General features: G+C 45.6%; 1 protein-coding gene across 1 annotated transcript in view; it reads left to right on the forward strand.

The window, feature by feature from the left end:
* The window catches only part of LOC119965894 (genetic suppressor element 1-like), a 212,530-nt gene that overhangs the window by 163,603 nt on the left and 25,288 nt on the right, over window positions 1-23,639 (forward strand). Inside the window, 6 exon segments of the mRNA XM_038796865.1 lie at window positions 3,090-3,742; window positions 7,463-7,554; window positions 15,073-15,346; window positions 19,914-20,030; window positions 22,067-22,264; window positions 22,267-22,431. Of these exon segments, the coding sequence (XP_038652793.1) occupies window positions 3,090-3,742; window positions 7,463-7,554; window positions 15,073-15,346; window positions 19,914-20,030; window positions 22,067-22,264; window positions 22,267-22,431 (1,499 nt within the window).

Genomic DNA, 23,639 nt, shown 5'->3' on the forward strand with positions numbered 1-23,639 from the left:
TCTCTTCCTCTACCCCAAACCCCTTTGTCTTCCCTCCTAGAATCATAGATTTGCCAAGCTGAAAATTGTAACCTGCAGTAAATAAGCTACTTAATGAAACTAAATTATCTGGAAAATCAAATCTCATGTTTGTAACTCAACTTGGTTAATTGCGTTATAAATTGTAGCAAAACGTAAAAACGTGAGGAGGGGGTAAGGGTTTGCAGATGATGAGTGAAGGAGCACTGAGGGTTGTTGGAGGGGATTTGGAAGGAGAAGCTGATTCTGCGGGCCAGCAGAATGAGGTTGGGTGGAGCAGATCTACTGTGACGGGGGGTGAGTCCTTGAGGAAGGATGGGGACGTCGACATTCACCTGCATGGGATGCAGAGCGAGAGGGGAGAGTTGAAAGGTAAATGTGGGAACGTTAAATGTTGCATCTTAGATGGGGGGGAGGGGGGGGGGTGGAATTGTGTGGGTCATGGGAGAAGGAATAAAGGTATTAGGCTGCTTATCGAACGTTAAACCAATCATGACTGCCCACAACTATCCAGAGCCACGTGGTGGAGATCTCGAGATGCTGCATGGGGGCTGGGTGATCAGGGGTGGGGCAGGAAGGCAGGTCAGTTCAACTGGACAACTGAACAGGAACCCCAGCATGTACATGGAACATAGGACATACAGTGCAGAAAAGGCCATTCGGCCCTTCGAGTCAGCACCAACCCACTTAAGCCCTCACTTCCACTGTCCCCATAACCCAATAACCCCTCCTAAACCTTTTGGACACTAAGGGCAATTTAGCATGGCCAATCCACCTAGCCTGCACTTCTTTGGACTGTGGGAGGAAACGGGAGCACCTGGAGGAAACCCACGCAGACATGGAGAAAACGTGCAGACACCGCACAGACAGTGACCCAGCGGGGAATTGAACCTGGGACTCTGGCGTTGTGAAGCCACAGTGCTAGCCACTTGTGCTACCGTGCTGCCCATGTAGTACTGACAGTGTGAGGGCATCGGGACAGATGAGCCTGATGAGCTCAGAGTGCGCGGGAGATTCCTCGCACATGGCTCACAATGGCCCTGCAAATACTTTTTCTCCCTGCACATCCGTGATTCTGGGAACATAGACCCAGCGTGGGGTGTCCCTCAGAAGAGGTGCGCAGAGGCTGAAGGACTACAATCAAAAATAAACTACATCTGACCTCATTAAAAGTGCAAGTGTACACTATTTACACAAGTGCTATAACATTAACAATCATAGTTCACCTGCATAACCACATGTGAAATCAAAATAATTAATCTTGCATTTCCTATTACCTCTTCGCGGTGCTCCTCGCACATCTGGAACAGGGATGGAGACAAACTGCTGACCAGTTTTCCCTGTTGCCTTGGATGTCCTTGGCGGCCATCCTCTGGAGAGCGGAGGCTTGGAGGCCCCCGGCTTATTTTGGATGTTCTGCTGTGAGGCAGCTGCTCGCTCTGCAGTCACAGTGGACAAAGCTGAAGGGGTCAAAGGCAAGAGGGATTCTAATGGTCCAAACACCATCAGAGAATATTGAGTGGAGATTCCAGCGGTGTCCAACAGCCGTTCCTCCTCATTCTGGGTGCTCGAAGCCCCCTGTCAGATCCTTGGGGGGAACGGGCCAGTGGAGGCAGGTTGAGGTGCCCCATCCCCTGTCACGTAGCCACCACAAAAACAGAGCCATAGCTACAGGAATGGCGGACCAGGTCCTCCATGGTCTCCACCATCTTTCCTATGGAGACCTCGGTGCCTACACATGTCTGCACCACTTCATCAGCCAGCAGGCAGATGGACTCTTCCGCCTCACAGGCCACTCTGTTGCGAGCCTCCAACACCTCTGCCTGATGTTTCCCCGCCTCTCACAGCTTCCCCAGCATCCCACACAGAGCCAATCCATGAGGCTTGCCATCCAACTTAGGCGTTTCAGGTGCTTCTCCCCAGCAGTCTTCCAAGTGAGCTTCCGATGAGCTTGTCCCTGTTTCCTACAGATATGTGCCTTTACGGTGACCACCAAAATGTAAGACCCGGACTGAACTGCATCTCGTCACTGAATCTGGGAGCTGGGGCACTCTGGGATCAGAAAACCACCTCCTCCTTCAACAGTGAAGACGTTGATGTCTTTGCGCCGTTTAAATATGGTGCCTGGATATGACAGCAGGACACGGATCATCCAGCCCACCCTGCCATGCGATATGTCAGAAAACCCCCGATTGCAAATTAATTAGACCAGCATCGTACAAATTGGTACAAAACTACATTGGCCTCCATGGCAGGAAATGCTCCCAGTTTCCATAGCCGTCCCCACCATGTTACGTGGGCTCAGAATGGAAAATTCCACCCTGTGGGACCCATAGAGACCCCACTAAATAAAGAGACCCACCTGCAGAGAACCCTTAAATAAAGGGACCCCCCACAGAAACTCCAGAAAAGAGACCCCTTTAGGAAGCCCCCAGAACCAAGACTCCTGTCAGGAAGCTAGAGAGCAGTCCAGACATATGCTGTAAACAAATTGGTGCTCTAAATTTACCTGGGCAATACACGCTCTGGCTCAGGCAGAGGAAGCGGCACCTGTCAATTCCTGGAAAGGGAAAAACAGTCAGCTATGTTTAACCCCCTCAGATCTTTGATCTGCAAGCCATTTATTTATTTATTTCTCTTTGATATTAATTTTATGACACTATGATTGACAGCTTTCACATACACCCTGCAATCTGCATTTCTCCATTCACCTTCCTTCACGGTTCAGTAACTCTGAAGTGCCCTAACTGCAATGTTTAGAAACATCAGGTTTTGATTGACAGGTCCTGGACCACTTCAAACAGAGTTAAGTGCTGTCAATTTCCAGCTGACTACTTCAAAATCGCTCACGACTGAAGGGAGGCAATTCTGTTTGAAGTAGTCCAGGACCTGTCAATCAAAGCTTGATGTTTATAAACCGCTGGATCCTCCGCCTCACTGGGAACTCTGCTACCAGCGGCATGAGCTGGAGAATTTTGCCCACTGTTTCTAAGTATATTTTTCATGTAAGCAATACTAATAAAGCTGTTTGTAATGGCATGTGCTTCTTAAAACATACATTTTTCTTACAGAGCTATGCCTGAAGACGAAAACCAGGATCGGCCACTACGTTTAAGAGCTCCTCCTCCTCTCATCTCACCACAGCGTCCTTTGAGGGAGACTTCCCCTCTGTCAAGACCCTTCCTATCTCCTCATGCACTTCAAACGGCCCAAGCACTTAACTATAGCACTAACTACTCTAGAACCAATCATGATGCACTGAAGAACCCAGAAAGACTTCAGAACAATAGTGTGAAGAAATATGCTTTCAACAAAATCACTGGAGAGCACTTTAACAAGGAACTTACTAAATCTTGCACTAAGAAAGATGTGAGTGTGATTAAATCTGGAATTCCAACTTTAAAAGCTGACAATATTCCACATTTGAAGGACCAGATTTCTAGTCATCAATCCATAAAAGAGTTTGACAGTGACTTCAAACACCAAACTGCAAATAGTCGCCTTGAAGAGATGCAGAAAGAATGCCTGGATCTGTCTACCACCTCTGGGGCAACAGATCTGAGTTTGAAAAGCAGAACAAACTCCCTACTGTCCAATGCATCTATGCTTTCTAGAAATCATGCCACAGCCAACAATGTGTACAATCAGGGGCTTCTGCTCCAGCAACCTATTGTCAGCAAGTTAGATCTGGCAGAAAAGAAACTGAAGGAAGCCAGGAAGAATGGTATGGCATTTATCTGACTGTAAACTTGTCCCAATTTTAAGCACACTCCACCACCTCACTAATTCAGTCTGTACGGGTTCTACGGGTTTGTTCTTGTAAAGGACTATTAATGTCTTGCATTCCTTCTAATTTGATAGAATAGAGGGCTTGGCCAAGCCGTCTTTAATAACATTAATCTCTGTGCCATTTACCAGGGCATGATCATTTTAGTGCAAAATATTTGTAGAACAGAAAGATAGCACAAAATTTTTAAAAATGAAGTGCCCTATTGCATTCCTTTGACTAGTGCAAACATACTAATCATACAAGGATTGGTACAATAATAATGTCAGTTCTTTATTTCAAGATAAGATTATACATACAATAGGAACTGGGAGGATACGTAGAGTACAACTGATCTGTAGGACTGCTGTTCTTTTCTGTCTACAGAGTACATGGGATTAAACATCACATCCTGTCTCGCGGTGGATAGTGATAGACAGCAGTTTTAGATGCGCTCCCTTAAAGGTACATAACAACATCCCCTTTTTTTCTAAATTAAAAGAATCAAAAACTATTTATGTTCCGTCAAAAGAAAATTATGTTGTGTTTGATTATATTATTAAACCAAACAATGAATTTATCAGTCTCTGAAGTGTACTGATGGTTTAGTGAACTTGGTTTGAGATTGTCTTATGTTGTCACAATTTGGTTGCCGATTTGGGACGCCGTGCTTGGGTTGTGTCTTAAACTGTGTTCTACTAGCATTAGGGTTATTAGGTGTTTCTGATTGTGGTATTGGTCTGATTTGTGACCTATTCTGCCACGTGTACTTGATGCGAACTTAGCTCTCGGCATATGCTGATGTTTACACTGGATTCCATGTGTCATTGGTTGGGTGTTGCACTTGATCTTTTAATCTAATGTTTAATTTGGGGGATGAATTACCTGTATGCCTGTTTTGGGCATCGCTCATCTTCCCCTGTTTGTTAGTGCATCTTGTAGCCCTGGGAGTGTCAAAGGCTTAGAGTTGGAACAAGTGAAGACCGGGAAGGATTGTTCGCCCTTGTTATTCCGCAGCATGGTGAAGTTTGTAAGTTCGGAACAGGTATATGTATTAGCTCCAGACTGTGCCACATATAACCTGAATGGTGGGAAAGACCTCCAATGGTACCACCATGTAATGTGCCGGTACGTTATTTGTTGGAGTGCCTGCTCACTTCATGTATGGATGTGCTGGTCACCCTTATCATCTGACTGTATAATCTGGATAATAATTTTATCCACATAATTTTGTGGATCTTGCTTTTTTACGGTGTTTGGAATGCTGTACCTGTCTGGCCTCTGGTTGTGGCATCTCATTATGTCGAACCACCTGTTCTGGCCATTGCTTTCTACATAGTAATAATAATAATAATAATCGCTTACTGTCAGACGTATGCTTCAATGAAGTTACTGTGAAAAGCCCCTAGTCGCTACATTCCGGCTCCTGTTCGGGGACGCTAGTATGGGAATTGAATCCGCACTGCTGGTCTTGTTCTGCATTACAAGCCAGCTGTTTAGCCCACTGTGCTAAAACATGCCACACATTTTGCACACATCTTGGAAATCTGGGCAATTTCTGGATGCATGTATGCGACCACGCTACCTGCATTGCTTGCTGGGCTTTTCGGCATTGTCTATCGTGCCAATGATGAACAAATTACACAGAGCATATAGACCCTGTTCTCCCAGTAGTCTGGCTTCATACTTGTGTTCGCTTTGAAGTAGGGCTTCCATACTGTAGCCTTTGGGTTGGTCCAAGAGGTCTTTTTGGGAGGCTTTATGGGGGCAGAAACCATCACAACTACACTGATGATACTGTCAGCCGGCTCCGCTTCTATAAAGTAACATTCACAACCCAGACCTTTGTATCTACTTACAAATTGGTCTATGGTCTCCTTCGGTTGTTGCCTAAAAGACTTGGTATATTCTGATATTGAGCTTCAACATTAATTAATCTTTGAATGCTGACCATATTTTATTCAGATTTTTGATTTGATGTCATCTTCTGACAAACCTTAAGTGTTTCAATCTGTGGCGGCCCATATTGCCCATCGCAACCTGAACATGCATGGCTTGATTATCTGGTTCAGAAATATCCAGGTGCAGAAAACACAGCTTGGATGCATTGCCTGAACAGGATGAACTCAGAGGGAAGGTCTGCTGTCTTCCGAATGATTGTTGGAAATTTCATGGTCATCCTGTGACTTTTCTAGGACTAGTAGAAATATCTGTGACAGGAACACATATCCAGGCTCTGACAATCCTTCAGATTGTCTTCCCTAAAGAACATTAGTGGACCAATGTGTTTTCTACAACAATTGATTAGCTTTCAATTCCAGATTTTATTAATTGTGTCCAAGTGTTAATCTGGGCCTCTGAATCACTAGTGCAGTGACATAACCACTACCCATCGAATACAAACATACTATATTAACTCGAAGGCTATGTAGAATGCCTCTGATCTGTCGGAGTGCTACTCTGTTCTCGCTACAGAGTACATAGGATTATTCATCACATCCTGTCTCATAGTGATAGACAGTATTTTTAGATATGCTCCATTAAAGGCACATTACAGCATCTCCCTCTCTTTAACTTAAACAGGAAGAATGATAAAGAATATCTTGCTTTTATACAGCACCTTGCATGTCCTCAGGATGCCCTGAAGTGGAAAACAGTGAATTAATTGCTTTCGCGCGTAACAATTTTCACTGCTGTGTCCCAAAAACAGCACTGAGGTAAATGGACAGTTTGGTGTTGAGTGAGAATACCGTTACCATACTTCAATAACGCCATGAGATTCCTTACATGCATCTGAATAAAGCAGACAGAGCCTCAGTTTAACATCTGACCTGAAATGAAATGAAATGAAATGAAAATCGCTTATTGTCACGAGTAGGCTTCAATGAAGCTACTGTGAAAAGCCCCTAGTCGCCACATTCCGGCGCCTGTCCGGGGAGGCTGGTACGGGAATCGAACCGTGCTGCTGGCCTGCTTGGTCTGTTTTATAAGCCAGCGATTTAGCCTGGTGAGCTAAACCAACCCCTGAAGGATAGAACCTCAACAGTGCAGCACCCGCTCAGTGTTGCACTGAAGTGTTAGCCTAGATTATTTATTCAAATCTTGGAACAGGCTTCGAAGCCACAACTTGAGTGTGACCTACAACCTTCCAACCCAGCAGGTAAGTAAAAACTTGCCAATCCCAGTGCCACTACCTCCTCCCTGACTTCCATTAATCGGGGAAGTGGATTGGAACTATCTCCCATTTTCCACCCCTGTCCCCAGCGGGAAATCTCAGGGAGGCACTTCTGGGTCGAACATACTTTTCCACCTCCGCTCATCCTCTCCTGCTTGTTTTATGCTGGATCTCTGCTCCAAACTCCAGGGATGTTGGGATCATTGTGTGCAAGGATGTCTGCCCAAAAGTCGGCAGGTGAAGCAAAATAAACCAAGTGAGCTATCTGACTCATGAGTGTGACAGACATAAATGAACTGTTTAGGCTGCGTCAGAATGATGTAACAACTGTAGTGAATAAACTGAAAAAGACCCGCTTGTTATTAATCTAATGCTGTTCATGATATGATACAGAAGTATTGTGATCGAGGTTGAGCGTGTATGACTGAAATCTATGGGTTTTTTGATTGTGCGCATACTTCTAATGAAGCACTTATTTCTCTGCATTGATTTCCAATCCCTAGGACAGCATTCTGAGCATAACTCTCCAGAGATAAGGAACAAGATACGCAGAGTGGCAGAACAACCTCCTCTCAAGTTGGATGACACTCCTAGGGTAGGTGCACAGAAACCTCACTTACCAAATGAACCTGTTCCCTGTGTAACGGTGGCTTACTGCAATTATTTGAGGATGTTTCTTCAGAATCTGACACTAATTGTTCTATTGGATTTTAGTATTTTCCTGTCAAGCATTTGAACTGACAAAAATGTAATCTCTTAAAACAAACTATGTTAATAGTACCCATAAGCATTGAAAACGCTGATCTTTAACTGATTTTTAAAAGTCATTTATTGGACACTAACTCATCCTGTAATCATTACTAAAACAAAATTGTAGGAAATGATGACCCTGCATCTATCAAAGGAAAATGAGCTTCTCATCTCATTTTATTTTGGTGGCACTTTTTTTTTTTTATTTCACTATTTTTATCATGTCTGTAGGCTGGAATAAATCCTTTCACAGTTCTCGAATTGCCTAAATTATCTTGATCAGACATGATGTAGAGATGCCAGCGTTGGACTGGGGTGGGCACAGGAAGAAGTCTTACAACACCAGGTTAAAGTCCAACAGGTTTGTTTCGAATCACTAGCTTTCATAGCGTACCTTCTCCATCAGGTCCTGGTTCCAAATAAACCTGTTGGACTTTAACCTGATGTTGTAAGACTTCTTACTTGATCAGACAGGAAGTGGTCTGGAAAATACTCTAAAGGTCATGAAGTGACCTTTCTGTTTGTGCCGATGCAGGATGGGTCCGCGCTTTTTCATGTGTCCCTCCACATTTTGACACCCCTCCATTGTTTCTTATTTCCTTTATCAGAAACCACCCCCTCCCCAGATGCCCCCACATCACTTTGTCTTTCCTGAAAATCATGCCTTCTTGCCTAGCGACCTGTGCCTTAACCAGGGCAGCACGGTAGCACAAGTGGCTAGCACTGTGGCTTCACAGCGCCAGGGTCCCAGGTTCGATTCCCTGCTGGGTCACTGTCTGTGCGGAGTCTGCACGCTCTCCCCGTGCCTGGCGTGGGTTTCCTCCGGGTGCTCCAGTTTCCTCCCACAGTCTAAAGACGTGCAGGTGAGGTGGATTGGCTATGCTAAATTGCCCTTAGTGGCCAAAAAGGTTAGATGGGGTTATTGGGTTACGGGGATAGGGTGGAAGTGAGGGCTTAAGTGGGTCGGTGCAGACTCGATGGGCCGAATGGCCTCCTTCTGCACTGTATGTTTTATGTTTCTGTATCTATATTATGTAACCCATATCTGAATTTTGGCAATGAACACCATTAGCCACTCGGCAATGCAGCCAAAGTGCCTGAGTGCCAGGTTTCCCGTGCCCGGGTGCCAGGTTTCTCATAAGAGGTGGGGTGAGGGAGGGAGGGTGCTCAAGGTCCCGGAAGAGATAAGTTGGCTGAAGTGGGGTGTTTGGAGGCCGCGGTGCGGAGGCTGAGGGGAGTCGAAAGATCAGGGTTGCTTTTAAAAACGAATAGTCTTCCTGCACTATCATGCTGAGCTCGGCACTGCAGGAAAAGACTAAAATGTGGCCTCAACAGGGGGTTCGTCGGCGAGGCCAAAATAAATGGCATAGTGCTGTGAATAGCGCGGCACCAAGAAACAGGCCGCGAAATGCACCCGAAACCGGACTCAACTTTTTCCATTGAATCGCGCCCTTAGAATTTTAATGTTGTCAGTTGTAATTGTTATCGTCACCAAATACAAGTTTTGTAACATGAATAGGCCAAAGTTTTTCAGCCATGCTGCTGGTGGGACCTTCCAGACCCGCCAATGGCAACCTCCCGGCACAGATTCCTCGGAGGTGAAGGATGTAAACAACGGGAAAACCTGTTCGTAGAATCCCTACAGTGCAGAAGGAGGCCATTCGGCCATCGAGTCTACACCGACCCTTCAAAAGAGCACCCTACCTAGGCCCAATCCCCACCCTATCCTTGTAACCCCACCAAGGAGCAATTTATCATGGCCAATCCACCTAACCTGCATATCTTTGGACTGTGGGAAGAAACCGGAGCACCCGGAGGAAACTCGCGCAGACCAGGGAAGAAGGTGCAATCTCCACACAGACAGTTACCCGAGGTCGGAATCCAACCCGGGTCCCTGGCGCTGTGAGGCAGCAGTGCTAACCACTGTGCTGTCAGCAGCCAATGGCGAGCCACTTCCACAGCTACAAGACATGTCGCGGGCTTGGAGCACGGCTCCACCCTCACCGCCACAACCTTGGACATTGCCTTGAAGAAGGCTGTCCAGAAACCAGCAAGTCTGGGGTATTCCCAGAACATGTGGGCATGGTTGGCCAGCCTCCCTGGCACCGTTCACATTTGTCCTCCGCCTCTGAGAAGAACCTACTCATTCAGGTTCTAGTCAGGTGGGCTCTGTGCCCCACTTTAAACTGCAAAAGGCTTAGTCTAGAGCATTAGGAGGTGGAGTTGGCCCTTCTCAGTGCTTCGCTCCAGAGACCCCAACTCACCTCTGTCCCCAGTTCTTCCTCCCTTTTCCATCTAGTTTCGTCAGAGGTTGTCTTCCCTGTCTAGTAGCCATTGGAATATTATCCCACAGTTCCCACCCTCATTATTGTCCATGTTGATTAGCTCCTCTAGGAGAATGTCTCTAGGGACCCTGGGGTACCTTGCCGTCTTCTTATGGAGAAAGTGTTTAATTTGGAGGTGCTCCAGCTCCTGTCCCTTCGGAAGGTCCAAGTCCTCTGTCAGTTTGTCTATGGTTGTGAGTCTGTCCCCCATGTAGACGTCCCTAGACGCTAACGTCCCTCCTGTGGTGATATGCATCACTGTATATACTCAAGGAGTTAATGTCAATACACTACAACTAAGTAACCACTAGTGGGAGCACCAGAGATGTCATGACATACAGACATACAGCCAATAGGTCATTACAACAGGACACAACCAATGGGTAGTCAGGACACCCAGAGGTGGCATTACAACAAGGGGGCACTTCACAACCCATATAAAAGGACAGGGCACACATGCTCTGCCTCTTTCCACAGACAGACATCTGGAGAGTACATCAGGGTTGATCAGCAGCATCACACCCAGCACGTGGCTTAGAGCAGGCTGGTAAAGGTAGGCTGAGTTACTACAGTTAGATTAGCAGAGAGTCGAACTCATTTAAGAACTGTGTTAATAGTTCAATAAACACGTTGAACTCATTTCATAGTCTGGAGCTTCCTTTGTCAAAGCATATATCAAGGAAGCAGCTACAAGAAGCAGCATAACACAACACCTCCCCTCCTTTCTCCATTTCTTAAAGGTGATGTTGAGTGTAGCCGGCGGAAATTTGTGGTTGCTGCAGATGGGGGCCATGGAGGGCATCTCGGTTAGACCAAAATGTTGCCTCATTCGATTCCACGCCTTCAATATGGGTACCACCACTGGGCTGGATGTGTGCTTTGATGGGGATGGGTGTGCTGCCGTGACAAGTGCTTGGAGGATCATTCCCCTGCAGGAGAACTCCTCCAGCCTCACCCGTTCCATGGTTGGCTCACCTATCCATCCTCTCATCCTTTGGCTGTGGCCACCCAGTAGTAGTACTGTAGGTTCGGTAAAGCTAGAAAGGTTTTTCCTCCTTTGCAGCGTTGATTTAGGGATCCTCTGGTTCTCACTGCCCCAGACAAACACCAAAATCATTTTGTCTACTTTGTGGAAATAAGCCTTGGGGATGAAAATCGGTATGGATCTCAACAGGAAGAGGAACCTCGGTAGTATGTTCATTTTGATTGTCTGCACTCTCCCCGCCAGGGGAGTGCATCCCCACCTCTGTAGATCTGTTTTTATTTCTTCCGTTAGACTGGTCAGATTCCACTTGTGGATCTGTGTCCAGTCATGGGCTATCTGGATCCCCAGGTAACTGAATTTGTTTTGAGCTAGTTTGAATGGTAGTCCCTCCAGCTCTGTCCCTCCCCCATTTGGGTTCACCGGCAATGCCTCGCTCTTGCCCAGGTTGAGTTTGTAGCCCGAGAAGGCACCAAAAGTTGCATGATTGCTTTCAGACCGTTCTGTGGGTCCGAAACGTAGAGGAGCAGGTCATCCCCATAGAGCAGCACCCTGTGCTCTCTGCCTCCTCTTTGTATACCCTTCCAGCTTTTCGAGTTTCGCAGAACGATCGCCAGTAGTTCAATTGCCAGGGTGAACAAGAGTCAGGACAGTGGGCATCCCTGTCTTGTGCCTCTGTGTAGCTGGATGTATTCAGAGCTGGTGGTGTTGGTCCGAACGTTGGTCTTGGGGGCGTTGTACAAGAGTTTCACCCGTGAGGTGAATCCTGTCCCTAGCCCAGTCCACTCGAGCACCTCGATGAGGTATTTCCATTCAACTTGTGGAAGGTCTTTTCTGCGTCCAGGGAGACGATCACCTCTGGCGTTCTCTCCCCAGAAGGGGTCATTATTACACTCAGCCACCGCCTGATGTTCGCAGTTAGCTGCCTACCCTTGACAAAGCCCGTCTGGTCCTCTTGTGACCACCCCTGGTATGCAGTTCTGGAGTCTCTACATTTAGCAGTGAGATGTGTCTATGTTATCCACATTCCGTAGGGTCCTTGTCTTTTTTGGGTCTCATTGATATCGTGGCCTGTGTTAGCATAGGAGGCAGGGTGCCCCTCGCTAGCGAGCCTGTGAACATGTCCTGCAGGTTCGGGGCCAAGGCTGGTGCGAATTTCTGAGAGAAGTCCGCCGGGAACCTATTGGGTTCCGGAGCCTTCTCCGCCTGCATGGAGCTGAAACTCTCCATGATCTCTCCCAGTCCTATTGGTGCTTCCAGCTCCCCTCAACTATCGTCCCCCACAACTGGCATGCCCAGTTCATCAAAGAACCGTTTCATCTCCGCGTCCCTGCCAGGGGGTTCGGAGGCGTACAGCCCTCAGCAAAATGTCTCAAACATTTGGTTGATCTCTTTTTGCTCAATTACCAGTCTACCTCTGCAATCCTTCACCTGCGCTATCTCCCTCGTGACTGCCTGCTTTCTCAGCTGGTGAGCCAGTAGGCAGCCAGCCTTTTCCCCGTGTTCCTAGAAGCTCCCACATGTCTGGCGGAGTTGGTGCACTGCTTTCCTGCTGGATAGCAGCTTAAAATCCATTTGTAGCTTTTTCCTCTCCGCCAGAAGCTCTACGGCCGTGGCCTCGGAGTATTTTCTGTCGACCTCAGTTGTTGTCTGGCCACCCTTTCTTCCCTATCTCTTTGTGCCTTGTAAACTATAATCTCTCCCCCAATCACAGCCTTCAGTGCTTCCCAGAACGTGGGAGGTGAGACTTCCCCGTTCCAGTTACTTGTGATGTACTCGCCTATGGCTTGTGATATTTTGTGGCAGAAGATCTTATCAGCCAGTAGGTCCATGTCCAACCTCCAAGTGGGCGGCCTGTCTCCAACCTCTGATCCATGTAATGTAGAGTGTGGTCGGAGATAACTGTTCCGCTCTCACTCTTCCTCGAAGCACCGCTTTCCCCACTGCAAAGAAGTCTACTCTCGAGTATACCTTTGGACTGGCGAAAATAACGAGAATTCCTTCTCACTGGGGTGCAGGAACTGCCATGGGTCCACCGCCCCCATCTGCTCCATGAATGTTGCCTGCTCCCTAGCCATGCCCATCCTTTTCCCTGATCTGGGATTCGATCGGTCTGTCAATGGGTCCTGTATACAGTTGAAGTCGCCCCCCCCCCTCCCATGATCAATCGATGCATGTCAATGTCAGGGATTTCCGCCATACACATTAACCGGACTACCGGTGTCCATCTGGGATACCACTGACCATGATGTACCGTCCCCATTGGTCCGTATCGCCGTAAACCTCGCCCTCTTATGAATCAATATGGTCATACCCCTAGCTCTCATCCCGAAACAGGGTTTCCCTTTGTTAGGGGGTCGTCCAAAATGGCCTTGGTCACCATTCTCACCATGAGACTGGGCCCCTGCACTCCGGGGTTATCCTTTGTCCAAGGGGCACCCAACATGGCCACCAACTGTGTATACGCCACGTGGGTGCGCCTCTGCAATCCGGGGTTTCCCTTTGTTTAGAGACCATCCAAAGTGGCTGCTTGCGGCGCCAACTTGTTTCCTCAACCTGTTCCTCCCCTGTTGATGCCCAGCTCATTTTTCGTTCTCTGTTCCTTTTGTATCCCTTTCCCCCTCCATTCCCCCTCTCTGTGTTCCCCCATCCATGGTTTCTTTTTCCCCATCACTGTGCCTCCTCTCCCCCTCGACCAGGTGATGCAAGGTCAGTGAACAAAGCTCAAAACCACAAGTGAAGTGCAGGTTGTCAGGTGCACATCACTTATATGCGGTTGTGAATCACGTCGGCACACCATTTTGTAAATACTCCTTGTAGAGATTTGGATCCATGTCCGCTGGTGGCCTTATTCGGGATGTTGGATTCGCTGACAATACAGCCTGGGGTGAAGCCGGATGTCCTTGCCTTTGCCTCGTTGATAGCCCGGAGGCGAATTTTGCTTGGGTGCAGGTCTCTTACTCTGCCTAATACCTTTGCTTGACTGAGCCATTGACTAATGCCATTTCTGCATTTGGAGAAGATCAAGTTCACCATCAGGGGGTTGGTGGAGAGGTCCTACCTCAGATGGCAGGCATTTATTTCCTTTTTTAAGGAGGTAATCATGGGTTTACGTTAATTATGTTTTGTGTGTATTTTTGCCTTTTTTTCCTCTTCTCTTGTGTTTTTCTGTTTGATTGTTTCCGGTTTTGATCAATATGAAAAATTCTTTAATAAACATTTTTGTAAGTGAATCACACCGGCCTAATTGGGTTCAGGTGTGGCCTTTTGATCCAGTGCAGGAGCGTGATTCCACTCAGCTGCCTTGACAATGAGCATTCATGATAGTCTAATGTTTTCAAATGGAGTGTCCAACATGGCGTAGCGGGAACAGCATGCCGCCATTGAGGGTGGGAGCGGATGATCACAACCTGTTTTTACACCAATGGAAAATGTCTATTTTTCCCCCACAACCTTTACCCCTCAACCCGCAATTATGGGTGGGACTAGAAATTCCTGGCCATTCTCCATTCGTATAAAAGAAAGGAGATAAACTTGCAGTTGTCCAGAGCTTTTCCACAACCTGAAGACATCCTAAAGCACTTTAGGAAAAATCTATAAGTTCCGCAGAGTTGAATATTTCAGCAGTGATTGAATTGTTCTTTTTTGTTTATTCATGGGACGTAGCGTCACTGGCTGCCCATCCCTAATTGCCCTTCAGCTGAATGGCTTTCAGAGGGCATTTAAGAGTCAACCACATTGCTGTGATTCTGGAATCACATGTAGGCCAGACCAGGTAAGGATGGCTGATTTCCTTTCCCTCGAGGAACCAGATGAGTTTTTACAACAATGATTTCTAATTTCCAGGCTTTTTATTGAATATGCCGTGGTGGGATTTGAACACTGGAGCGTTGCCCTGCATCTCTGGATTATTAGTCTAGTGAGAATACCATTGCACCATGCCACCTACCCCCTTGTTACATGGTTAAAGCGCAAGAATGGGCCTCGCTCTATGTATTCACACGGACATTGGTTAATTTAAAATGTTTTTTGTTATCTTTTTAATATCCCATCACAGAAAATATTGTTCCTTGGAGCTGTGGGCCTGACCACTCAGAGCAGGAAAGAAGAAGTCAAACGGCAGAAGATGAGAAAGCGGCGCAGGATGCTCAGAGAACGCAGCCCACCCCCACTTTATTTAGAGAAGAAACGACACTCTTCTCTTCCTCCCTCTCGGGTTTGTTCTGTTATCCACTGTCCAGAAGAACTGAACAGGGCAGATGATTTTGAGGAAAAGAAGCAATTTCTTGCACTCTTCAACTTAAAGCATTTGACTGCAGCACAGAGAAAAGGTGGGTAAACACATCCCATCTTCTGTAAATGTGAATTAGTAATCCATGACAGACCAGATTGATCAATAAATGGGAAGTGCAATTAGGTGGCTTCTTTTTTTCTTTCTCCACAATCTTTTTCAGTAACCTCTGAATAAATGTGGGTTAAGTGGGGGGCACGGTAGCACAGTGGTTAGCACAGCTGCTTCACAGCTCCAGGGTTCTAGGTCCGATTTCCAGCTTGGGTCACTGCCTGTGCGGAGTCTATACATTCTTCCGTGTCTGCATGGGTTTCCTCCGGGTGATCCGGTTTCTTCCCACAGTCCAAAGATGTGCAGTTAAGGTGGATTGGCCATGCTAAATTGCCCTTAGTGTCCAAAAAGGTTAGGTGGGTTGCGGGGATAGGGTGGAGGTGTGGGCTTAGGTAGGGTGCCCTTTCCAAAGGCCGGTGCAGACTTGATCGGCCAAGTAGCCTCCTGCACTGTAAATTCTATGATATGAAGTGCAGGGAGAGAGAATAATGTCACTTTACCTGAACCCTCGTTTTCCCACATTGGCATTCAAAATCCTAAACAATGTTCATTCTATCCCAAAATAAGATGAGCAGTAAGTTTTGTCATTATTGGTATTCAAAGATAGCTAAATATCATCACAAATATATATTTTTAAAATTAGTTTACAGGATGGGGGCGTCGCTGGTTAGGCCAGCATTTAATGTCCATTCTTTGTTGCCCTTCAGAAGGTGGTGGTGAGTTGCCTTCTTGTGGTGTCGGTACACCCACTGTGCTGTTAGGAAGGGAGTTCCAGGATTTTGACCCAGCGACAGTTAAGGAACGGTGATGTACTTCCAGACAGAGTGGCGAGCGACCTGGAGGGGAACCTGGAGGTGGTGGGGTTCCCAGATATCTGCTGCTCTTGTCATTCTAGATGGGAGCAGTCGTGAGTTTGGAAGGTGCTGTTTAAGGAACCCTGGCAAGTTACTGCAGTGCATCTTGTAGCTGGTACACACGGCTGCCACTGTTCGTCGGTGGTGGAGGGTTAGATTGTTTGTGGAAGGGGGAGCAATCAAGCGGGTTGCTTTATCTTGGATGGTGTCGAGCTTCTTGAGTGTTGGAGTTGCACTCATCCTCAAAAAATTCCACTAAATTAGTTAGACACGACCTGCCCTTTATGAACCCATGCTGCATCTGCCCAATAGGACAATTTCTATCCAGATGCCTCGCTAATTCGTCCTTGATGATAGATTCCAGCATCTTCCCTACTACTGAAGTTAAGCTCACTGGCCTATAATTACCCGCTCTCTGCCTACCCCCTTTTTTAAACAGTGGTGTCACGTTTGCTAATTTCCAATCTACCAGGACCACCCCAGAGTCTAGTGAATTTTTGTAAATTATCACTAGTGCATTTGCAATTTCCCTAGCCATCTCTTTTAGCACTCTGGGATGCATTCCATCAGGGCCAGGAGACTTGTCTACCTTTAGCCCCATTAGCTTGCCCATCACTACCTCCTTAGTGATAACAATCCTCTCAAGGTCCTCACCTGTCATAGCCTCATTTCTATCAGTCACTGGCATGTTATTTGTGTCTTCCACTGTGAAGACCGACCCAAAAAACCTGTTCAGTTCCTCAGCCATTTCCTCATCTCCCATTATTAAAACTCCCTTCTCATCCTCTAAAGGACCAATATTTACCTGAGCCACTCTTTTTTGTTTTATATATTTGTAGAAACTTTTACTATCTGTTTTTATATTCTGAGCAAGTTTACTCTCATAATCTACCTTACTCTTCTTTATAGCTTTTTTAGTAGCTTTCTGTTGCCCCCTAAAGATTTCCAAGTCCTCTAGTCTCCCACCAATCTTTGCCACTTTGTATGCTTTTCCTTCAATTTGATACTCTCCCTTATTTCCTTAGATATCCACGGTTGATTTTCCCTCTTTCTACCGTCCTTCCTTTTTGTTGGTATAAACCTTTGCTGAGCACTGTGAAAAATTGCTTGGAAGGTTCTCCACTGTTCCTCAACTGTTCCACCATAAAGTCTTTGCTTCCAGTCTACCTTAACTAGTTCTTCTCTCATCCCATTGTAATCTCCTTTGTTTAAGCACAAAACACTAGTATTTGATTTTACCTTCTTTCCCTCCATCTGTATTTTAAATTCCACCACATTGTGATCGCTCCTTCCGAGAGGATCCCTAACTATGAGATCATGAATCAATCATGTCTCATTACACAGGACAAGATCTAGGACTGCTTGTTCCCTCATAGGTTCCATTACATACTGTTCTAGGAAACTATCGCAGATACATTTTATAAACTCCTCCTCAAGGCTGCCTTGACCGACCTGGTTAAACCAATCGACATGTAGATTAAAATCCCCCATGATAACTGCTGTACCATTTCTACATGCATCAATTATTTCTTTGTTTATTGCCTACCTCACCATAATATTACTATTTGGTGGCCTATAGACTACTATCAATGACTTTTTTGCCTTACTATTCCTGATTTCCACCCAAATGGATTCAACCTTATCCTCCATAGCACCGATGTCATCCCTTACTATTGCCCGGATGTCATCCTTAAATAACAGAGCTACACCACCTCCCTTACCATCCACTCTGTCCTTCCGAATAGTTTGATACTCTTGGATATTTAACTCCCAGCCGTGACCATCCTTTAACCATGTTTCAGTAATGGCCACTAAATCATAGTCATTCACGATGATTTGCACCATCAACTCATTTACATTATTCCAAATACTACAAGTAGTCAGGTAAAGTACACTTATGTTGGTTTTTTTACCTCTGTTTTGAATCTTAACATCTCGATCAGTAACCTCTCCTAAGTTATATTTCCTCTTAGCTTTTCTCCTAATTTTCCTTGGCGTTGAACCCATATCTTCATGCAACAACCTGCCGCATCGCTTACCATTAATGTTTTTACTTCCAGTTTTATTCCTTTTAGTATTACTGGGCCTATTCACTGAGCTCGCCTCAGTCACTGTACCTTGTACTGTTGCCCTTTTTGATTTTTGACTATGGCTTCTCTGCCTTACACTTTCCCCCTTACTTCCTTTTGCTTCTGTCCCTGTTTTACTACCTTCCAACTTCCTGCATCGTTTCCCATCCCCCTGCCACATTAGTTCATAGAATGAACACTGTTTTGCTTTTTAAAAATGCGTTTCCATTTCTGCTGTACCACACCTGTAGAGTGGGCCGTGTGCTCCCCATACCACAATCTATTAAAAGTTGTGGGTCAGGTGAACTCCATGATACACTTTGGGGTTCTCTAAACCCTGGCCCATAACAATGGTCATTGCCTGATACTTGTGTGGTGCGAGTATAACTTGCCACTTGTCAGCCCAAACCTGGATACTGTCCAAGTCTTGCTGCATTTGGACATGGACTGCTTCATTATCTGAGAAGTAGGGAATGGTGCAGAACATTGTGCAGTCATCTGCAAACAAACCTACTGCAGACCTTATGATGGAAGGAGTTCATTGATGACGCAGCTGAAGATGGTTGGGCCTCGGACACTACCCTGAGGAACTCCTGCAGTGATGTCCTGGAGCTGAGATGATTGATCTCCAACCAACACAACCATCTTCCTTTGTGCCAGGTATGACTCCAACCAGCGGAGAATTTCCCCCCTGATTCCCATTGACTCCGGTTTAGTTAGGGTTCCTTGATGCCAAAATAGGTCATATATCTAGGTCAAGGTATTTGTTTATTTCCTTTTGTTCCCATTGCTCCCTCACTGCTCCTTGACCTCGAGGTACTATTCCCACACTATTACTACCAGATAAGACAGTTTCCATATGTCAGTCCTTGTCTCTGGAACTGAAACTCACCTAACTGGGATAACATATCTCAGGATGAGCAATCCACCCTCGTTACTCCGGGGCATACGGAAATGGCAGAAATTGGCCAAAGTGCAGAACCGATCTCTCCTGTCAGTAGTACCAAATTGATAGCTAATATTACTTTCAGCAGCTTTCCTCCTTCAGTTGGAACCTACCATAGGAAACCCCAGTATTGCATGTTTCAGATGAGGTGAAATGCAATCCAGGGTATAGATAGGGGTGCAGACCAAACCAATGCTGTCCTGGTGAATATTAAACTGCCACGTTTTCAGAAAGGGACTGGAAAGGGAGTTAGCAACAGAAGAAAATGAAACGCAAGGTGGGAGAAAAAGGTAAAGGAGAAGAAAGAAATGAGGGAAGAGCAAGAGTGATGGTGAAGAGAAAGAAAGCCACATGGACCTGAAGGAGGAGAGGAAGAAATTGAAGAGTGCAAATTGAATTACAGGATAAAAAAAATTAAAGGAGGAAGGATAATAATGGGTGGAATTGTGAGGAGAAAGGGGGGAAAGGACTGTAGTGAGTCAAGTGTAAATGGCAAGGTCAAAGAATAAATTGCCGTGATGCAGCATTTAATCACGACACTGCCAAATTCAAAAGTAATTTAATCATCCAAGATTCACATCATATTTGTCTTATCAGGATGTGGCTTGATGAAAAGTTTCTGCTTCTATTTCATTGTTTAAACCATAAACAGTAACAACATAGTAAAGTTGAACTATTACATTGCAGATATTGAAGATACTTTGTTGAAGCTCCTAAGTAAAAGTGAAAGAAAATGCACTCCTCAAGAAGATCCACAAGCTTCACATTCAGCTCAGTCCAACAAGGACCCAACTCTGTGCTCAGGTGGGAACCATCTCTTTGTTTCAGCGAATAATTAGCAAAGCAAATAGAATGTTATTGTTTACAGTGAGGGGAATTGATTACAAAATTAGGGAGGTTATGGTTCAGTTTTACAGGGCACTGGTGAGACCACGTCCGGAACACTGTGTACACCATTGGTCTCCTTATTTAAGGAAGGATGCAAATGTGTTGGAAGCAGTTCAGAGAAGATTTATTGGACTCCTACCTGGAATTGGCGAATTGTCTTATGAGGAAAGGCTTGACAGGCCAGGCTTGTATCGTCTGCATCCCATTCCATGGTGTTATTTTTGGCAGGGGAGACTGTCACAACATGTGGATATTGTAGGGTTAATAAAGGGTTAATGTAATGTTACTACTCTAGTCACTAGATGGAGCTATAGAGCAACCATATAAATACACATGCCTCCTTGACTTATAATATATAATCTTTATTATTGTAAGTAGGCTTACATTAACACTGCAATGAAGTCACTGTGACAATCCCCTAATCGCCACACTGCTGTGCTTGTTCGGGAGAGAGTAGGAGAGAGCAAGAGAAGTAAAGACAGAGTAGTTGTGAGATAGTTGAACTAATAGTATAGTTAATAGTGTAGATGTGTAGTGTAATCTTCATTTAACTAATTGTTAATCTGTTCGAATCTAATTCAGTATAGTGTATTAAATTAGCTTTGTTTATTAAACACTGCTGCTGTTCTTTGTTAACACTACAATCTTCACCATCCTGAAAGAACAAAAACAAAGAACACAAAACAGACAACTTGCCATTGGCCACCAGTGGAGCTGGAAAATCCCTGCCAATATTTAATGTTTCCTTTGTTTGTATTGTAAGAAATTCTGATTCAAATGCTTCATTCTTTTAGTAAATAACTGGATTTGTAATTTCTTCTACTTCAGGAAAAAAGTTGCTGGTCTCTACTGCGATCACTTGAAATTCATCCTTAAATTTATGGCCGTTCTTTTTTACTATTTAATTTTAGAAGCAAAGGTGATAGGTGTAACTTTTAACTTCAGCAAGGGATCTCGGATGGAGGAAGGCTAGCTTTATTGTATCTGCCTGTAATATATATTATAATCCTGTTATATACCTTGGCTAGTTATCTAGATGAGCGTAATTGGATAAGCTGCCTGTTGTAGACCCCATCTGATTTTCTTTACTGGAAATATCAGATCAGTGGGGACTGTGCGACTTTCCTGCAATAGCCAAACATGCATCTAAAATTAAAAGACATGTAGGAGACAATTATCAGATGTGACAAGCTGGTCATCATTATATTTCCGACCGAAGGAGATTAATGGTAGAAATAGATTGGTGCGGGTTGCTGATATCTTTCTTGTCCCCAGGTGTTTAGTGCCTGTGTTCAGGGAACATGTTGAGGGCTGATCAACAAGGAGCACAGCTAATGTTGTTGATTTTTCCACTGCTTTAATTGGGTGATCTGACCAGCCAAGAGGAAGCCAACTAGAAGTTGCCGCCAATTAAAGAGATCTTTCCCTAGTCTATGCAAACATTATTACATTATTACTGAGGAGTGGATTGAATTATTCTTTAAATCTGGAGGCCCTACCATAGTGAGGCAGGTCCCCAAGCTGTGCATGTTAAACATGATTTTGTTTCTGTAATCACTGAGGTTTGGGGAATTTTTGATGAGATACCGGAACTCTGAGCCAACCTGAGCCCAAAGAGGCAAGGTGCAGAATTTCACCTGAGGCATAAAATACATGTGGCCTTTGATCATCCTTAAAGGAGATCATTTCAACTTGGCTTTCATTGACAGCATCCAGCAAAGCTTTGTCATAACTGCTGAGCTGACCCCTGCAGGCACCCGTGCTGGATTTTATGTCAGCTTTGGTTTAGGCTCAGCTGTTCAATCAAGTATTCAAAGCAACGGGACTGGCCCCCAGATGATACTCTCGACAGGAGATGTGAGTAATGCTGCTGTCAGGGTATTTGCACCAAGGAAAGCGAGTGTTTATAGAGACATCAGAAAATGAACAGATGATGTGTTTCTTATTTGCAGATGCTCCTGGCGTGACAGGTGTAGCTGAAGTCAGCCGTCTCTCGACGCTCCCACCTGACAGCAATCCAAATGCTCACTCTCGGGAGGACCTGCCAGCCCAGCCGCAGGCAGAGTGTGGCAGGCCACTGCTGCCACCAGATGCACCGGAGACTGTGTCAAAGGATCACACAAGCAGTGTAAATGAGAACAAATCTGACAAGCTGGAGCAGCAGATCCTAGCAGTGGTTCCAGTGATGAGGCTAAACAGTCTGGGATGATAAGTGACACGAATGGTAAAATCAAACTGCTGGACGACTTTTTGCTGAAGTTCCACAAGTCTTTGTTACAGAGCACTAAAAACAAACTGGAATCGGATCAGCTCAAAGGTAATGCAGCAAGTCAAGATGAACAATCCTATTTGTAAGGTCTGTTATTTATGCCCCCCCCCCCCCCCCCCCCCCCCCCCCCCCCCCAAACCCGACACACATTTTCTTTCCTCTTGGTGGGCATCCTCCTGGCAGCCTGGCAAATTGTGTGACTGCCATCAGTCCCTCTCTACAATCATGCATCAGGAAATTAGTTCAAATGAGCTGGGTGAGGCAGCTTAATTCTTTTGTTTAATGGTAGAACTAAATTTGTTGCTGCATAACATTCAGTAGCAAACTCAAGAGTTTCCACACTTCGCGCACAAAATTGTGCGATCTGTATCAAATATGCCATATTATTAGTTGGAACAAATCACAAGCCCGAGTCTTGAGTATCCCGAGTAGTTATTAACACCAAGTTAAATTTAACACCATCATATTAATATTTAAATTCTAATTTGTGTCATGCGTTATGTGGTGGCTTGAGGCAATACTCCAAAAGCTTCTTGTATAATTAAAAGGGGTTTATTAAGACCAAGAGAAAGGTTAACTATACACAGGCACAGAGGTCTCTGAAACAGGTCTTCACTCTACGACTCCCAGGTCCGCACAAACTGCTCAATAGGTGGAACCAGCAGGCATCACCTGTGCCCCCACGACAGAGCCGGAACAGATGGAACGGGGGAGTTCCGTAGAGGCCCCACTGCCGGCCCCTCACGTCCCCACGCGTTTTCCCCACGGTCGGGTTTCACATGCTCACGTATCATTGGCCTCTAGCCGGAAATGTGGACCGAGGGGGATCAGCCCTTAAAGGAACCAGGCAATCACATTTCCATCAAGTCCCTCAGGAAACATATATACAACTATACAACAAGGGTCCTTTACAGTCAACTATGTATAGGGAAAATTTGAGACAATAAAAGAGCGTGTCCATAATGATCCTTCATAGGGTTAATCTTTCAGGAGATCTCTTAGGCCTGGTGGACCACCTCAGACCCCCAGCGGGGTAGTGTTGTTGCAAACAGCAAGAGGTTGCCTTGAGGACTCGATCAGTACTGGAGTCCCTCTGGAGTCGTCAGTGGGGCCTCTACGGAACTCGCCAGTTCCATATGTTCCGGTTCTGTCATGGGGACACAGGTGATGCCTGCTGGTTCCATCTGTTCAGCCATTGGGATTGTGGCTTCTCAGTTCCTTACATGGTCTACGTGCTTCTGCACTCGCCTGCCTTG

The sequence above is a fragment of the Scyliorhinus canicula genome, chromosome 5 (genome assembly GCF_902713615.1).
Source record: "Scyliorhinus canicula chromosome 5, sScyCan1.1, whole genome shotgun sequence".
Classification (NCBI taxonomy): domain Eukaryota; kingdom Metazoa; phylum Chordata; class Chondrichthyes; order Carcharhiniformes; family Scyliorhinidae; genus Scyliorhinus; species Scyliorhinus canicula.